Source organism: Nerophis lumbriciformis, linkage group LG27, assembly GCF_033978685.3.
Source record: "Nerophis lumbriciformis linkage group LG27, RoL_Nlum_v2.1, whole genome shotgun sequence".
NCBI classification, from domain to species: Eukaryota; Metazoa; Chordata; class Actinopteri; order Syngnathiformes; family Syngnathidae; genus Nerophis; species Nerophis lumbriciformis.
The window spans coordinates 29,693,683-29,714,329 of record NC_084574.2 but is presented as its reverse complement, the minus strand read 5'-3'; the positions used below and the strand labels follow the sequence as shown (position 1 = coordinate 29,714,329).

General features: G+C 38.7%; 1 protein-coding gene across 4 annotated transcripts in view; it reads left to right on the top strand.

The window, feature by feature from the left end:
• rgs12b (regulator of G protein signaling 12b) overlaps window positions 1-20,647 on the top strand; it is a 137,566-nt gene that overhangs the window by 28,459 nt on the left and 88,460 nt on the right. For all 4 annotated transcript variants that reach the window (XM_061988201.2, XM_061988200.2, XM_061988202.1 and 1 more), the window contains exon 5: window positions 10,687-10,806. In XM_061988201.2, the coding sequence (XP_061844185.1) occupies window positions 10,687-10,806 (120 nt within the window). The remainder of the gene's footprint in view (window positions 1-10,686; window positions 10,807-20,647) is intronic.

Sequence of the window (20,647 nt, the reverse complement as noted above, 5' to 3'; positions counted from 1 at the left end):
ACCTGCTGGCACCTAGAACTAGACAAGTTGAAGTGGGTGCAGCCATTTGTTTATTGTCAGAGAACACAGCTGTCATAATGCCGAAAGGGAGGACTATAGAAAAGACTCGGTGTCTGTCTTACTATGAAGACTGTCTGACGTGACAGACATGCCCCTCCCGGGGGTTCCCGAGGCGTTCCCAGGCCAGCCGGGAGACATAGTCTTCCCAACGTGTCCTGGGTCTCCCCCGTGGCCTCCTACCGGTCGGACGTGCCCTAAACACCTCCCTAGGGAGGCGCTCGGGTGGCATCTTGACCAGATGCCCGAACCACCTCATCTGGCTCCTCTCAATGTGGAGGAGCAGCGGCTTTACTTTGAGCTCCCCCCGGATGGCAGAGCTTCTCACCCTATCTCTAAGGGAGAGCCCCGCCACCCGGCGGAGGAAACTCATTTCGGCCGCTTGTACCCGTGATCTTGTCCTTTCGGTCATAACCCAAAGCTCATGACCATAGGTGAGGATGGGAACGTAGATCGACCGGTAAATTGAGAGCTTTGCCTTCCGGCTCAGCCAAAGATTGTAATAAATCTATTAAAAGAAGACAGCCTGCTGTTTCCTTTAACTTGGACACACACATTTATACCTTTGGCCATTAAAAGCCAGTAATTTTCAGGAGTTATCTCACATTCTGAGTAGCCTCTGATTTACTAATGGTTTCTAATGTTGTAAAAATGTGTAAAAATAAATATTACATTTCAACATTTCTGTCAACGAAGATTTGTTTCAGCCTGCGACACAGTCATGTTGATAGTATTATAGCTAATTGAGACACTTACGTCATGTGTTGCCTTCATTGTAAGACTTATATACTTTTAATTTGTTGCGGCTCGAGACAGATTTGTTTTCTGTATTTTTGGTCCAATATGGCTCTTTCAACATTTTGGGTTACCGACCCCTGGTCTAGTTAGTCAAGTTTTAGTTGCACTCCCGTGAATCTCGGAGTGTCTCGCAGAATTCATTGTCCAAGATCCTTTAGTGCTCATCATAGTGGTAAAAATAGCAGAATAATGCTGTAAAAGTCCCAACAAAACTTAAAAATGTATGTAGCATGAACATAAGCTTGTAATGTTGTCAACTTAGCAATGTTGAAAGATTACTATTGGAGTTTGCCAATATACTTGTGGCGGTGGGAACGTGGCTAAGGGTGTGGTGGGCTATTGATGTCAATCTGTCATTATAATATAATTTGCATAATCGGCGATGATGCATATACCAGCTTTAAAAAGGCAAAAAAAAGCTATACGTATATTTTAAAACAAATTGCTGTTATTAGTAATAACATATACATATGTTGGCGTGGCGCAGTGGGGGAGTGACCGTGCGCAACCCGAGGGTCCCTGGTTCAATCCCCACCTAGTACCAACCTCGTCATGTCCGTTGTGTCCTGAGCAAGACACTTCACCCTTGCTCCTGATGGGTGCTGGTTAGCGCCTTGCATGGCAGCTCCCTCCATCAGTGTGTGAATGTGTGTGTGAATGGGTAAATGTGGAAGTAATGTCAAAGCGCTTTGAGTACCTTGAAGGTAGAAAAGCGCTATACAAGTACAACCCATTTATCATTTAACCCATTTATATCGTGTTGCTCTATTTCTCAATTGTTGCTGCTTATTTTATTACTACAACGTAACACAGGCTACACTTTGTACACCCCTTGTTTATTGACATATATTAATTTGCCCTCTCTGAATGTTGAAAGTTAGTTTGCCAAATATGTAAAAGATCTTTTAAATTGGGGAGGGAAAACAAATATTTTGAGGTTGTTTATTGATAGTCTCCACAATTAAGCTACAGTAAAATTAGGCAGACAAAGGAAAGTACATTAATATACATATGAAGTGCACATACATGTAGGAATCATGTGAGTTTAACTATACAGTTTGTTATAAAACGCTGAAAATCTAAACAATTATACAGGATGCAGGTTGGCTCTTGTTCCGCTAGCTTGATGCTGAAGTACAACGGACAACCTCTTTGACAGGCTAATGAAAATTAGCACAGCCTAACTTATACAAACGTTTATTAAATTAGATTGCAATGGAACAAAATTTACATTAAAAAAGTGTATTTCTACTTACAGTTGGATGTTCACCAAACTGTGGAGAAATGAATACTGACCGCTAACTTTGTACTGCTCCTGCAGCACACTTTGTGTGCGTGCTGATTAACTATGGAAGCTTGTTGCTCAAACATCAAACTCTTAATTTTAAGACAATTACCATAGTCGGTGTATTTAACATTATTGGATGCTAATATAACACCTTACTGTTTCAAAAAAGCTTAAAAAATAATAATAATAAAACATAAAATAAATAATTTGTCTTTTTTTTTTTAACCCGTGGCGGCTCGCCACAAGTAAATGAATATATGGGAAACACTGCATTTGTCTTTCTGTCCACGTGGGGTATGGTCTCTCGCTGGCTTGGGGGCTGGCTGTCTCCTGCTTCTCCCGTGTCTTGTCCTGTGCCGGGCACGTCTGTCTACGGCCTACCGCTGACCTACCGGGCAGCACCGTGGGCCTGATTCTGGGGGTCCTGTCGCTGGCCGGCCTGCCTGCGTGGAGCCGATGGTTCCTTGTTCACTGGGCACCGCACCTGCTGTTTTGGGTTGGGCTCTCCGGGTGGCTGGGGCCATACTTTGGCTCCCGCACTTACTGGGACAAAAATATATTGTACATACAAACACGCATTTAACGCACATACACACAATTATTCATACATATATACTGTACATACATACGTACATTATTTCATACATACATACACACAGAGTTACTTATGCACATACACAGCTACATACGCTCGCATATACATATCCAAGTACAGTACCGGTACATACATTTACACACAGACGGTACATACATCCGCACGCACATTTGCTGTACAAACATACATATATACATAATGTACATACACAAGCACATATATATATATATATATATATATATATATATATATATATATATATATATATATATATAAACGTTGTTCCCCCCAGCAGAAACTGGGTAAAACACGGCACACTGATAAAGCTTAACCTACTTTACTATAACAATCTACAAGGTTAATATAATTCACTTCTCTTTCTTCCCTTCCATTTAGCTGCTTTCTTTTGTAATTCAAGTTTTCATTACATATATGTATTGTTGCATTTGAAACAATTGATAATTGAGGTAATTATTTCTGTTGGTATTCTTATTGCTCCATTTGCAGTGCATTAATGTTACTTGTAATTTCTGTGTTATTACTATCTACTTCAGTAACTGGTTCTTTGCTGTCATTTTTTGTAATATATTTGTACATATCGTATTCGCTGATGTTGTTCTGTTGTTGTTGTTGTTTTTTGTTGTTGTTGTTGTTGTCTTTCTTTTTTCTTCTTTCTATCCCCTCCTGCTCCAGTCCGGCTGCACAAAACATTAAATAAATCAATTTAATAAAGTCAAATACAAATAAGGCAACAAGAGAAGTATCCCACATTTCTCTTTTTTAAAGTAAATATATACAGCAGATATGGGCATCTACATCAACAATATGATTTGCCTGAGTGGCTGGACAGGACAAAACAAAATCAGTTTTCAGGTACGTCTCTCATAATCTATCGCCCAGTTAGAGCAAAAATTGGAAATCGATACACAACCCTGTGGGGAATGGAAGATGAACTGTTTTTTATTTGACCGCGGACATGCGCATGTGAGATATTATTATTAATGCATCAGTAGAGCAGCTTTAAACCGCTGTGCTTTAAGGGAAACAATTTGAGGCTCATCGGATCTTACTTCGAATTTTGCCCCCTTTAAAATTGATTTTAAAACTTTCTTTTAGTCGGAGCGACAAGAATTGTGGGTAGGCCCACGTAGGTAACAACAGCAATAACAACAAGGCAAGCATGACTGAGCCGATACACATTCACACTCCACACTTAAAATCTATTGTTTGGCAACATTATGAGTTTTACAAGAGAAACAACGACATAGAATCAATCAATTCATAGTTAAATCGAAATGCCATTTGATGAAGAGGTATCTTGAATGAATCAGATATTTGTTTGTGAATCAAGTTATATATAGCTTTGAGTAGAGTCCATCCCTACATTTCCGGCAGTGTCAGACTATTACTGGGGAATAATATGTGTATTAATTTGATTGAGATTTTTCTAAAGATTTGTGATTAATCAATCAAATTTGAAATTAGCATAAGAAACTCCTTCTGTTGTAGCGATCAGAATTCCGGTGATCATAAATGCACCTCGCCGTGAGTGTGATCATATTATGATTTTTTTTACAATTAAAACCCCTCCCTGTAATGGAGGTTCTTTGGTGAAATTTTTGCATACATTTGGTTTTACAGATCATCTTCAAACCGTTTTCTGACTGTCTCTTTATAATGCACTGTTTAATAGGCGGTTTTACGTGCCAAAGCCGTCGTACAGGCTGTCTCCACTCCATCAGCCATGTTGTAGTTTTTAGCGCTTCCATATAGAGTCTTGACATACTGTATATAAGTTGGAGCTATTTTATTCAGAAGTGGCAACAGCGAAGAATTTTAGCATGCATATTAAATTAGGAGCTCATTGACGACAACTTTGGACTACAACTAAATGAAAATGGCGGACTCGTGCAGAGTTCTTCGGGTTAACTCGGGGGTCAGCAACCCGCGGCTCTACAGCCACATGCGGCTCTTGAGCGGCGCCCTGGTGGCTCCATGGAGCTTTTACAAAAATGTATGTAAATGGAGAAAAATATTTTTTTTATTGTAATATGGTTTCTGTAGGAGGACAAACATGACTCAAATCTTCCTAATTGTTAGAAAGCCCACAGTTTAATGTTTGTGTTAATGCTTCACTGATGAGAGTATTTGGCGAGCACCGTTTTGTCCTACTAATTTCAGCGGCCCTTGAACTCACCGTCGTGTAGACTCTGACTCAACAGTTTGTTTACATGTAGAGCTTTCTCCGACGCTGCCACAGAAAGACATGTTTTATGCCACTCCATCTTTGTCTCATTTTGTCCACCAAAAGTTTTATACTGTGCGTGAATGCACAAAGGTGTGCCTTGTTGACATTATTGACTTGTTATGGAGTGCTAATCAGGCATATTTGGTCACTGCCACGCCTTCCGCCCGAATGCAGCTGAGATAGGCTCCAGCACCCCCTGCAACCCCGAAAGGGACAAGCGGTAGAAAATGGATGGATGGATGACTGCAAGCTAATCGATGCTAACATGCTATTTAGGCTAGCTGTATGTACATATCGCATCATTATGCCTCATTTGTTGGTAAATTTTAGCTCATTTAATTTCCTTTACCTACGTCCTCTATGTATTTAGTTTATTTTTCCATGTTTCATGACACATTATCTGTATGTAATATTGGCTGCATTTCTGATAGTTGTTAGTGTGCCATGTTGTTCCAGACCACAGCAAACATTAGCCAGCTTGCAAAGATTTTAATACATCTATTAGAAGAAGACAGTCTGCCGTTTCCTTTCACTTGGACACATACATCTATACCTTTTGCCGTTCTAAGACCGTCATTTCCAGGAGTTATCTCACCCTCTGAGAAGTTTTACTAATGTTTTCCAATGTTGTAAAAATGTGTAGAATAAATATTACATTTCAACATTTCTGTCAACGAAGATTTGCGTCAGCCTGCGACACATAGTCATTTTGATAGTAGGCTAATATAGGTAATTAGCCACTTACATTACGTGTTGCCATTAGGGCTGCAGCTAACGATTATTTTTCTATCGATTAATCTATAGATTATTTTTTCGATTAATCGGTTAATCTATAGATTATTTTTTTCGATTAATCTATAGATTATTTTTCCTTTTACCGATTTTTTTTTTAATTTAAAATGAAGAGGAAAAAATAAATGTAGGCCAGTTTTTTCAAAAGGCATGGCTTTTATTTACAAAAAAAAAAGTATGGCCACTAGTCAGTCAACATTGACAACAACATGACAAAATATTCTGTAACAATGTAAACATTTAAAACTTTTAACATTTAACAAAATTAAAAGTAGCTTATTTGCTTTTTAATGTGCAAATATAAAAGTAAACATCCAGTGCAAATCTTAATATTCTGGAATAGTATAAGCATTTCAAAAGTAAAAGTATTGCTTATTTTGCTTTAAAATGTGCAAAAATAAAGATAAACATCCAATACAAAAAAGTGCAAAACGGAAATATTCTGTAACAAGTGTAAACATTTCAACAAAAGTAAAAGTATTGCTTATTTGCTAAAATGTGCAAAAATAAAGCTAAACATCCAATACAAAAAAGTGTACAGTGTAAACATTTCAACAAAAGTAAAAGTATTGCTTATTTTGCTTAATAACACAACAATGATAGTATGATTAAAGTGAAAGTTAATTGTTCGTTTGTACATAGTATATGTAACTGTTAATGTTGTAAAAGGTATTTGCACAACTAATTAACGTTAGCGTTTGTGACACGTCTTGTGCCGTGGGGTTCTTTCAGGACCGACAGACTGAACGCCAGACGGCTTTGCCAGGTTTACAATCTTTTAATTTTACACAAAGTCTTTTCTCTTCCAACTGCGCGGATCCCGCACCTGGGCACGATTGCGGCGTCGCTCCCGGCGCGCCCCGCCTCGCCGCTCGCTCGCCGCCGCCGCCTCTCCACAGCGTTAAAGAGGAGCGCGTCTTTGTAAACACTGAACAGGCACGCCAAACGCGCCTCTCAGAGCGAAACGGTGCTTTAGTTTATGAATTTACAACGCAGATACAAATGACACATTCATGTTTTTGTGTAATAATGACAACGTATACGCACGCGGACGATTGACTTGTTGATGGTGATGGCAAGAACGCTGTCGGGGGTTTTCTTTTCAAATGTTCGTTCATAGCCGTTGTGCTGCTATGATAGGCCATTTCCGCTCGACACAGTGTGCATACAACAACATTATTAGGCCGTTTATTGAAATACTCCCACACTTTTGACGACTTTTGGCGTGCTTTTTTCCCCTCGCTCGCATCGTCTGCTTTGCGCTCCGCCATGACAGTAAAGTAGTGTGACGTAAATATGCGACGCGCCGACGCACAAAAACGGCGTCGACGTATTTACGTAACCGATGACGTCGACTACGTCGACGCGTCGTTTCAGCCTTAGTTGCCATCATTATAACACTTATATAAGACTTTTAATTTTTTGCGGCTCCAGACAGATTACTTTTTGTATTTTTGGTCCAACTCTACCCTCTCCTCTGCTATGGAAATATCAACTGAGGCAACTAAGGCTACGTTCACACTGCAGGGTCGGATGTCCAATTCGAATTTTGTTGTCAAATCCCATTTTTTTAGTGATCGTTCATATTACAAAAAAAAAAAGATTTCTAATGTGACTGCAATCTGACCCACGTGCAGACATGACGTCATGACGTCACACGCATTGCAATGTTTACGGAAGTAAACATGGCTTCCACTCTAGTCTGGGGAATTTGTGGCAATTTCCAGGATTTTGTGCAATCAAACTCAACATTTTATGAACCGAATTATTGCGCGTAGAAGATTAAGAGGACAAGTATTTTGGCTCTGGCAGTTTAAGGGATATTTAGCTTCGATGTCTGCTTGAAGAGTGTGTATGTGGGCGAGCAATTGGAAACTGGAGAGGTAAAAGTTTCAGGTGAGTTCCTAAAACATATTATTTTACCTGTTTTACCAATTATTTATTTTGTAAACGCCTATTTTGGCGAATAATGATGACGCTTATCACTTTTTGATGACGTTCTGGTCGGATGAACGTGACCTGATCGCGGGAGCGTACACATTGAGAACACATCGCATATATATACGACTTATATCCACATAAGAAAAAGGCTTGGGTTGGATATTAAAAATTCGGAATTGCACTGGACACATGGACCTGAAAAAATCCGATACAGGTCGCATATGGGCAAAAAAATCGAGATTGACCTGCAGTGTGTACAAGGCCTATGACGAAATACGTCACTAAAGTCTCAAATTCCAAACGGCTTGTTTGGAAAGAGGTAAAAATGTTTTTAAATATCTCCACCATGCCTCCATAGTTTGGATTCAAATTTTATGGGGTAATCGGGATCTCAAATACACAAAAACAAGTGCCAACAGGTAGGAAAAGTTAGTTTTCCTTAATATGACCCCTTTTAAATGGATCTTCAACAAAAATGCATCATTGTAACAAAAATGTAAATTAAAAAATGTCAACAAAACAACCGTGATTACTTCCATTGCAGGCAGATATTTGTGAAGAATAAAAACGTAGTCAGTGGAGCGGAAGTGTGCCTGAGTGAGCAGTAGAGAGAGAAAGGTGTGCTGTTTCAATGACAAACTAGGAAACACACTGTGGTCGCAAAAACTGAGGAAAAGCTAGTATTTTTCTGGATTTACAGACGAGAAACTGCAACTATAGTATAGATCCCATCACGCTCATATTGATCTGATACCAATACCCACCTTGGTATTGATACTATTGATATTTAGATCAATTTGCCCACTCCTAGAGAAAAGTCATCATTCATAAACTTGAGTACATTCCAATGGTTTAAATACCTGAACAAGTTTTTGCTTCGTCTGGTTTGGAAAGAACGCACGAGATGTGACTTCTGTGAACTTTGTCTAACTGTCTATCCAAGAACACCTTTTTTAAATTGTGTTGTCAACAAAAAGAAAGACATTACAGTCCATATATCTGCGTGTGAAGATTACCTCCCTATTAACTAAAACAAGGACAGGGAAAATGTTTATGGATTCATCTTACCTGCTTCTGAGTCCTTGAGAACCCAGAACATTCACACTCTGATTATAAGACAATATACTATGGGCAAAAGAGTTAGGACACCATGGCGATCTTGTAACAACAGTTGCATGGCTTTTCTACGAAACATGGACATACGTTAAAATCCATGCATATGCAAGTAGAAATTCAGATGTATTAAAGTGTTTGCACGGACAAATCTAAGCACATTTCTTTGTTACATTGCGATCAACTTGAAATTGGCAGCAGACGTGTGCATGGCTTGACACGCCCAGACCATGCCACCTTATCAAAACATATTGAAAGTAGCCATGTGCTTGAGCTCGGAAGGGTCTGACCAATTACAAGTCAGTAGGAGGCACAACCTCCTGTTTTTTCGTGTATAAATATTTGGGGTTTTGGCACCAGCAGCTAGACTAGATCTGATCAATCTAAGTCTATGAGCACGAACTGATGAAGCCTACTCGGATGAGAGGCGAAATGTCTTCTAAGACAAACCAAACAGTCCAGTTGCAATTGATTGAATGCCCTGAGATGACAATGACCTGGATGAATGAGAACCTTTATAGACAAGTCAGTAGGAGGCTTCTTTCTCCTGTTTCGAGTAGATGGCAAAGCGGTTGTTAGCCTGACATTGCCATGTCTCTGAAAACTGAATACAAATGGCTATGTTGGGCACGTCAATCAGTCTGATGAGTAAAAGTTGGCACTTTTTTATGTGAACTGTCACCCAGCATCACCTTTGTGTGTCACTAAAGTATCCACAGCCTGTAGAAAAGTGTTTACGGCAGCTAAGGAGTTGCCGTGAAGGAAGTGCACATTTCCACGTCAAAGTCTGTCTTGATACATCTCAACTTACCCGTGAAAAAAGGTGTATTGCAGTATGGTTTTTGTGCATATGCAAGCGTGTTACATGAGGGCCTGGTCCATTACAGTGTGAGTGAGTGAGTGACTATGCTACTTCTACTGTACCAAGTTGGAACGACAAGCTACATTCACAGACAGTGTCGTTATAATGTGTTTATGAGTGAGGGCTAACAGGTAAATTTGTGGCAGGCTAAATTAATTATCCGTCCGTTTTCTACCGCTTGTCTTGGGGGGGCGGGTGGTGCTGGAGCCTATCTCAGCTGTATTCGGGCCAAAGGCGGGTACACCCTGGACAAGTCGCCACCTCATCGCAGTGCCAACACAGATAGACCGACAACATTCACACTCACATTCGCACACTAGGGCCAATTTAGTGTTGCCAATCAACCTATTCCCAGGTGCATGTCTTTGGAGGTGGGAAGAAGCCCGAGTACCCGGAGGGAACCCATGCAGTCACGGGGAGAACATGCAAACTCCACACAGAAAGATCCAAAGCCCAGAATCGAACCCAGGACCTCCGTATTGTGAGGCACATGCACTAACCCCTGTGCACCGTGCTCAATTTATCATACATAAATAAAATAATGTACAGGAAACACTGCTTTAGACCTACACAGTCTAAAAAGGAAAAAGGAGAAAATATTAAGGTGATGATATCTTCAAGTTGTCTGTGTAATTCTTTTGTTTAGTTTAAATATGTTTGATGGGGTTGAAGTCACGATTCTGGGCAGGTTTTTTTCCACACCAAACTCGTCCAAGCTTGTCTTCAAAGGGCCTTGCTTTGTACAGTGGTCCAAGATTTCTTTAGATTCGCAGTCCCGAAACATAACTGCATTTTTAGATGAAGAAATGGACACTAAAAGTATTCTGACATTTATTGGGGATGTGGGCAAGTTTCTGGGATGACATGTTCCCTCAGGGCCTGAGGTGTTTTTTTATTTAGAGGTTTTAGTCAAGACTCATCTAATTAGCTCTACAAAAACAGATTACATCTGTACTGTGCATGACTAGATGTGTCACTTTTTCACTTTATAGGGTGGTCGCTTCCGAGGTCTGACCATGGGTTTTGCCCCTCTTCCCCAACGCTCCTCAGCCAGACGCTCCTTTGGGCGTTCCAAACGTCTCAGCATGGCCCGCTCGCTGGATAACCTGGAGGTAGGTCCACATGATCGCACACACACCATACAAACACACACATAAACCCACTGGCTAGCCCATTATGCATCTGCAGACAAGTGGCGAGTGTTATTGCAGCACACAAGCTTCGTCTGAGGGCTGCTTTATCGTCACATTTGAGACACACGTGCACCAGCTCTCTCTATTAATAGCAGCTCATGCGCATCATCACAGGACACTTCAAGTGCTCTTCCCTTATCACCATGGCAACATACACACAGTTGTGGACAATGTGGCCTATGGAGAGATACATTTTGTGATTGCTGCACATTTATAGAGTAGGATTTAGTTTATTTTACTGAAAAGTGTTGCATTATGGTTACTATTATTGTGCTACTTTTGCCTTCAAGTGAAGACTTACCATAGTAGTATCTGGTCTCTTTAGAGACATCATTGTTTTCTGTGGATCATCTACACAATATAGCCCACATAGTTTTACTCAGTGGTGGTCTTGAGTCAAGGCCCAGGTATGCATTGATGCTATTGCCAAAGCTATGCTGCATGCAGGAATTTTTGGAAGTGGGAACTCGGGGTGTCCCGATACGATATTAATATCGGTCCAATATCAGCAAAATAACAAGTATCGGATAATATCAGCTTGCATCTAAAATATCCAATATAAGCTCCGATACAAGCATAAAAGTGTGTTTACTTATGCAAATCAGTGAACATCTACTCCAACAAACACACAAGTTTGATCTTTTCGTGTATTTTTGTGAAGTCATTTGTAAAAGCTAAATATGGGAGGTTATAGGCTACAAGGAGCTAGCAGCTACTCTACAGCTAAGCATACACGCTTAATGTACATAATAAGTGTCCTTAATTGACCAACTTTGCTTTTTATAACACAACACTTCTCAATATCTCCAAGGTTTCTCATTGGGTTGAGGTTTTTCTTGCCCTGATGTGGGATCTGAGCTGAGGATGTCGTTGTGGCTTGTGCAGCCCTTTGAGACACTTGTGATTAAGGGCTGTATAAATAAACTTTGATTGATGATTGATTGAATGTACACAAGTATAAAATATTTACCGTATTTTTCGGAGTATAAGTCGCTCCGGAGTATAAGTCGCACCGGCCGAAAATGCATAATAAAGAAGGAAAAAAACATAAAAAGTCGCACTGGAGTATAAGTCGCATTTTTTGGGGTAATGTATTTGATAAAACCCAACACCAAGAATAGACATTTGAAAGGCAATTTAAAAGAAATAAAGAATAGTGAACAACAGGCTGAATTGATATGAAATTGTGTGATGTATTATGATGTAAGTGTGTTCATGTTCGAAATAAACTAAAGAAAGAAAGAATAAGTGTACGTTATATGAGGCATAAATAACCAACTGAGAACGTGCCTGGTATGTTAACGTAACATATTTTGGTAAGAGTCATTCAAAACCCTATAACATATAGAACATGCTATACGTTTACCAAACAGTCTGTCACTCCTAATCGCTAAATCCCATGCAATCTTATACGTCTAGTTTCTTACGTGAATGAGCTAAATAATATTATTTGATATTTTACGGTAATGTGTTAATAATTTCACACAAGTCGCTCCTGAGTATAAGTCGCACTCCCGGCCAAACTATGAAAAAAAACTGCGACTTATAGTCCGAAAAATACGGTACATATTACACGATACAAAGTCTCCAAGGCAGAAATGTATTAGAAAATATCCAGAAAACAAATGTGTCAGGAACATTCAATGTCCTGCATCATGCTTTTAATTTGATGATTTAATATGACCACTCGGTGTCGCCAAACACAAATTAACACTTCAAAAGCATACAATTCCTGCTAAAATTTGATATCGGAACAATATTGATATCAGCTACCCTTCAGCTCAAATACATATGTGGGCTCAAACACACATGTGGGATCTATACCAGATGTGAACAAAAAACACGTCTTCCAAAAAAGATAAATTAATGCAGTGGAATCTGTATTAGCTGATGATGGAAGCTGGTTAGTTTGTTCCAATGTCCCAAAAAATGTTGCGAAATATCGACTCAATGGTACCTTAGTTTTCGTTAGCAATCCTTTCCAAAAGGTCCGAAGCTGACGGACTCGTACAAAAACGGAATACATTTTTGGTTCAAAAACATTGACACAAAATACATTCTATAGTGGCTAATGATAGTTTTAAATTTCTAAAAGAATGCAAAATACGTAGAAATAATGAATGAAATGGATCAAACATATAACATCTTTTTTACCCTCATTAAAGACTGTTGTTGGTGAAGGAGGGTAAAAAAAAAAGAATAATAATAATTTAAGTTGACGATTAGAGCTGTGTAGTTGCTCACTTGAACTTTATTGTTACTTTGTTAACCCCAGCAGCTACAGTCAATACATGCACTGGCCTATCTCAATTTCTACACCATTACATCATAATCATATTATAACGGACACTACCATTGGGCTTTGCTACAAGTTTTGTCCTCACTCAATTCAGTAGTGTTTCTCACCTTCTTTATCAGATTGCTGCCTCTTGCAGCTATACTTAAAGGGGAACTGCCCTTTTTGGGAATTTTGCCTATTATTTGCAATCATTATGAAACACATGATGACAGATGGATTTTTTAAAATTCCTTCTAAATATTAAATAAACGTAAATAAAAGTCTGCACACAGCGGGGCCAATGGGTGCTCCTCTATTTCGCCCGTAAAATCCACTAAATAACCATTCAAAAACCACCAACAATACTCCATTTACATTTTGTGACCTGAATATTAACCAAGTATTAGTGATATTGTTATTACAAGCGCTAACGTAAACAGACTATTAATAGCGGCGCCGTTATCACTACTGTGTGTCCCTATGTTTATTTACACCGTCGAGTGGTCTGCTGCTTCCTTGCTTCCTTGCTCCCTGTACGTGTATTGTAGATCACAAATCATGCACCTCACCTGGACAGAAGAAGTCTGAGTAGGTATTCAGAGAAGTTGGTACACTTTGACAACCATTCAGGACCCGAAAATGGCGAGAACGACACGAAAAGACGCTTGTCCTTCCCACCCCGTTATATACGTATGAGCATATGAACATCCCAGCTGTCGGCATCCCAATGACAGCAGACCTTGTACAGTAAAGTGATATTTTATTATGTTTGTTGGCTCGCATAAATTCTGCAATGAGCAGAAATCAGTGATTAGGAAAAAAAAGCAAACATCATGATCCATCCATCCATCCATCTTCTTCCGCTTATCCGAGGTCGGGTCGCGGGGGCAGCAGCCTAAGCAGGGAAGCCCAGACTTCCCTCTCCCCAGCCACTTCGTCCAGCTCCTCCCGGGGGATCCCGAGGCGTTCCCAGGCCAGCCGGGAGACATAGTCTTCCCAACGTGTCCTGGGTCTTCCCCGTGGCCTCCTACCGGTCGGACGTGCCCTAAACACCTCCCGAGGGAGGCGATCGGGTGGCATCCTGACCAGATGCCCGAACTACCTCATCTGGCTCCTCTCGATGTTGAGGAGCAGCGGCTTTACTTTGAGCTCCCCCCGGATGACAGAGCTTCTCACCCTATCTCTAAGGGAGAGCCCCGCCACCCAGCGGAGGAACCCCATTTCGGCCGCCTGTACTCGTGATCTTGTCCTTTCGGTCATAACCCAAAGCTCATGACCATAGGTGAGGATCCTCACCTATGGTCAAACATCATGATGTGTTTTTTAAATTAATTTGCCACGTATGCTTAAAATAATCAAAATACGTAAATATAAAATTGTATTATAAATGTGCCCGTTGCTACATTACATATATACTGACATCATGTACCGTATATAAAACCTTAATGAAGATATTTGGAAGTTTTTTTAAGGGCTTTGTAGGCGGAATTGAGCGGCTCTCATAAACTCCATTGTAAGTTGACTTTTGATGGCATTTATTTGATATTTAGAATACAAAATGAAAAACATCCATTGTCATGTCTCTCATAATGATTGTGAAAGATAGGCAACATTCCAAAACAGAACAGTTTCCCTTTAAAGTAGACCAATGATTATTCTAATCTACATTTAGCACACTTCCTTGTGGTCTAGATAATATGTATTGGATATTATTTGGTGTAAATTTTGCTCCATGGTCACATTTTTAACCCGCTGTCTGTGGCTGTCTGCGAACAGTTTGTTTATGGAGGAGTCCCTTTTAGTCCCTTCACAACTGTCAAACTAAAGGCCCGTGGGCCAAATCTGGCCCACCACATCAAAGCCTGGAAATAATATGCGTTAATAAAGTATTTTATCTTTTCTTACCAAATGTATTTTTCTTTCCATTTTGACATTCAAAAAATGCATGTACTGCATGTAATTGCATATCTTTTAAACTTTAATATGATCGAATAATGCAACAAATATTATATTATCATACATTCCAAAATATATATAAAAATTAATATTTAGCTATCTGCTTGACTTATGATTTCCAAGCAAGTTATTCATCAAATTGTACACTGTAAAAATGTCAATGTAAAAAACTTTATTTTTACGGTAAAATCAATATATTTTTTTACAGCATATGTAAAAACATATATAATGCATAGTCAATTATATACTGTACGAGAGAGACAAGCGGTAGAAAATGGATGGATGGATGTAGCAACCTGGCAATACTGTGTGTGTATGTGTGTGTGTATATATATATATATATATATATATATATATATATATATATAGTCGAGGTTTCTGTGGTTTGTCCGTTATACAGTGCTCAATACCGGGGTAGAGCGGAATATACGTTAGGTCAGGGAAAAACACAGAGGCTATTTTATCCCTACAAGCCTGTTTCACAGGGAAACCTGCGAAAATGTGTATATGTGTGTATATATATATATATATATATATATATATATATATATATATATATATATATATATATATATATGTATGTATGTGTGGGGAAAAAATCACAAGACTATTTCATCTCTACAGGCCTGTTTCATGAGGGGGGGTACCCTCAATCGTCAGGAGATTTTAATGGGAGCATTCGCATACCATGGTTTATATAGGGCACAGAGTGGGTGGGTACAGGCTGGCCTAGGGGCGTGGTGATTGGCTCATGTGTTACCTAGGAGGTGTTTCCGTCTATGGCGGCATGCTGTGACAATTTCGCTGCGCTTGTTGAGGGATGACAGGTCTGGACGGTAAATAATAAACAGTTTCTCTTTCAAGCATAGGTTGCATCTTTTATTACCACTATTGTAAGGTGTGCTGGATGCAAGAATTTGCCATGTTATTGAATATTCAACATTATTGTCTTTGAGGTCCCAAATGTGTTTGCTGAGTTCTGTGGTATTTCGCAGGTTTTTGTTCCTGAAAGAAGCCTTGTGATTGTTCCATCTGGTTTTGAATTCTCCCTCGGTTAATCCTACATATGTGTCGGATGTGTTAATGTCCTTGCGTATTACCTTAGATTATATATATATATATATAATGTGTGTGTGTGTAAGTGCAGTTTCCCTTTAAGAGCCAGGTTGCTACAATAATCAGAACTAATAAATAAAATCCACTTTACCTTGTTCAGTAATCTTCCTTGTGTGCACCAGAAGGGAGGTGTTGAGGGCCAAGGCAGTGTCCATTGTTTTATTTTTCCTACAATTGAGCTAGCAAAGCTAGAAAATGTTGTACGAATGTTTAAAAAAAAACACTTAAAAAGCACAAAGCACAGTGTTCAGAGGCATCCAAAACTGCAAGCAAGTTTACACAAATGCATGAACCTTATAATTTGATGCTTTGACATTGTTTACAACATTGCAACCACATTTGTACTTCAGGAAAAAAAGGAAAAACATCATAGGTTTTGCTTAAATAAAAAACTCCAGCCTGTCTGAACCCTATTCGTTTAGCACTCAGAAGTACTTAGACTACAAACTTTATTGATTCACAAGGGAAATTGTTTGACACATCAGTTGTGAAAATCTCAGGAGCTACTGTCTTCAGCAGCCAACTGGCACACATCAAAACCATGTGGTTGCAGTGCATGCTCAAAAAGTCTACAAAGAACAAGGCAAAGACATATGAAAACAAATAAAACACACTCAAGCACTCACGCACGCACACACACACACACACACACACACACACACACACACACACACACACACACACACACACACACACACACACACACACACACACACACATTCTTGTATTTGTTACCTTCTTGAGACCTCCGAAAAATGCCTACCTCTTTAGGACCACCCTTTCTAGATATATAAAGATTTGTATTCACAACATTAATAATATATACATACTATGCAAATATAAAAAAGCTTGTTGTGAAAAATGAGTTGGAATTTCATGAGAAAACGGTCAGTTTCACAAGAAAAACTTAAAATTTTGGCAGTATTATAACAAAAGTTGTCATTTTACTCAACGCAAGTCAACATTTTACAAGAAAAACTGAACATTTGTGCAATATTATAATACAAGTTGAAATGTTACTCAATAACAGTCGCAATTTTACAAGAAAAGCTTAAAATGTTGGCAATTTTATGAAAAGAGTCGTAATTTTACTTGACAAAAGTCACAATTTAATAAGAAAACTTAAACATGTTGGCAATATTATAATAATAATTGGAATTTTACTTGGCAAAGTTATGACAAAGGTCATCATTTTACTCAAAAAATTAACTAATTTACAAGAACAACAATACAAGTCAGACTTTTATGATGTCACAATTTTGCATTAAAAAGTAATAATTTTACGAGAAAATATTGCAATATTACAGAAGCAGAAAGAATATGAGAAATAGTTCCTTATTTTATAAGAAAAAAGTCGACACGTGAGAAAAAGACTGCTTTTAGTTAATTTATTTTATTTTTATTTTTTTGTTTGTAATTGGTTTGGAATCTTCAGTATTTACTTAAAGTTATTACAGTATGTCTCTATAAACATATATATTTTTAATTTTTTTGTAATTAATTTTGGCAAAAGGAAGTGTATTTCAATTTCTTACACACACTTGTTATTACATATGTTGGCCAGAGGGGGAGCACTTAAATTTTTTTACACATACTTGTTATTTCATATGTTGACCACAGGGGAGCACTTTTAAAACCGACACACAGTCAATTTGAAAAATCCCTCCTTTTTAGGACCACCCTAATTTTGATAGATTTCACCACCAGGGGTGCAAATGAGACATTCTCTATTAGATGCAGTGGTTTTCCGTATTGGGTCCATGATTTATGTCCTAACTTGTTCACCGGTCCTCATATGGAAGGATCTTTTCCTTGTTGATGTCTCAAGAAGGGTAGAAATATAAGAACACACACACACACACACACACACACACACACACACACACACACACACACACACACACACACACACATTAAAGATGATTAGAGGATTCTCTGATTATCTGTCAATGTCCTAGCTCAGGCACTCATTTCCACCACTGTAATGTAAACTGAATGAATCTTTTCGACTGTCTACTTTCAAAGCGTGGTCCTTTATTTATTGTTCTGGCAATGTTTCAACAATTTTAGCAACCACACAACAACAAAAAAAGTTAGCCACTTAACCATGAGTTCACCAGCAAGGTTCGACTTTCAAGATGCAAATAGGACTTTGGCCGGTTTGAAAAACTACTGCATTTGTTTGATGGCAGTCTGGAAACTAACATCATCTTTTTTTTGGCAGTTTCAATCAGTTTCTAAATGTTACATAACTCAATGCAGAGATGATATGTCGATAAAGCTTGACATCAGTTTCCATGGAGAACAGTTTTCTTTTGTTGTTGCTATGATCCCACTTTTCTGGCATGCAGCAATAGAAGCAGCTCTCAATATGATGCAGTACAGCTCTACGCTACTACAAACTGCAACCAGTAGTTGTAGTTTGTAGGGTATATTTGTTAGTATAGTAGTATATTTATGATTTAAACTTATTGTAACGGTTGTAATTATAGATTGAGCACCTAATGATTTGGCCAGTGATAGAACAACAAGAATTGAGGTATTGGCTATTATTTACAATGTACTTAATAAGGTCTTACTACACACTGGACACTAAATCCAAGGTAAACTTTACAACTTTTTTTTTCAACTGATATGGGATGGAGAGAAGAGAAAGATGAATGCTGAACATGATTCACAACAACAGCTTAGTTTTTGTCGGTCCTACTAAGATATAGATCAGAGGAAATCTAAATGTTTCCGCTGTCCTGTGGCTACTCCATGGAATTTTTCACTTTGCCACGGTTATTCAACGGAAGTTGAGGTGAAGACGCTAGAATGCCATTACTCTTGTTAACTGGCCTTCCAATTAAAATACTCATTTGAAAGTATACTGCAAACACCATGTATCTGTTTATATAGTATACTATCCATCAATCAACCAATGTACTATTATTATTATATTATCTTATTTTAGTCTTCTTTTATCCGCCACTGCCGCCCTCGTTATCTCACTTTTTTCTTCCGGTCATTAGGCCTTTTTCTGTTTGTTCACATGCAACAATGTCCACAGACAGAGAAAGCTTTGTGTTCGGCATTGGGCATGTGTGTGTGTGCGTGCATGTGTGTGTGAGAGAGAGAGAGAGAGATATTGTGTGTGTTTTGTAGTGGGCAGCTCAAACATATCCAGCTCTCATAATGAGCTCAGATGAACAACATGCTGCTCGTTAGCGCTGCTTCAATACAAAAGCACATGTGTACAGTGCAAATAACTAAAATTCATGCCCATGAAAAAAATCTGTCCAGAAATTAGTGACACAACAGAGTCATCAATGCACATAATCATTTTACATCTTCTGTTTACTTACTTTTGCTTACTTACTTTCTTACTGCAGTGGTTCTCAAACATTTTCACCAAGTACCAAAAAACATTTACAAAATTAAAAAAAAAACAATAAACAAGTTCAACCTGTGATGAGCGGATATTTTAAATGAAGTCCAAAACTAAGGGAGGGTTGAGGGCGGACTTGGTGGAGGGTTGCCAAACTGCACCCCTGCTAGGCCATTAGTCCCCGCAGCCAGCGGGGGAGAGTCCAGCCACCACAGTTGGCAGGCGAGTGCGTGATGGACGCTCCAGTAGCAGTGGAGGAATACGCACGGGGACGGGGCGTTGTTGCTGTAAGAAGCATCGGGATTGGCAACCAACAACAGGTGTGTTCTGATTGTCGGACAGGGACATTGGGAGCCAGCGCTCAGACTTAAGTGGTGGCAAATGCAGGCAAATCGAAAGTAAAAACGTCAATAAAACAAAATACAAGAAAATAATAAACCTACCTGTCATGACCTTGACAGTGATTGATGCAAAAGTCAAAGTTGACGAGTTAACACATGCAAATGATCACAAAATCATGTATAATCAGCAAACTGAACAGAATTCCGCTTCAAAATACAACTTGTTGCGACTTTAGATAGATAACAGCTACCAAGTTTTCGGCAAATAAATGATGGGCATTCAAATAAAACATTTAAAAATGTTTGTGTGTGACATTCTATAAATATTATTATTTTATATAAAATTGCATTTGTGTCAAAGAATGGGGGTATTTTTAAAGTTAAAGGGGAACCGCACTTTTTTTTTACATTTTGCCTATCATTCACAATCATTATAAAAGACATGACAATGGATGTATTTTTTTTATGCATTCTAAATATTAAATAAATGCAATTAAAAGTTTGCTTACAATGGAGCCTATGGGAGCCGCTCTGTTCTGCCTATAATAATAATAATAATAATAATAATACATAAATCCCTTTAAAAAAATCCAACCACCTCCATTATGGTTTTATACATGATGTATGTATATATGTAATGTAGTAACAGGCACATTTACAGTAACATTTAATATTTACGTGTTTTGATCATTTTAAGCA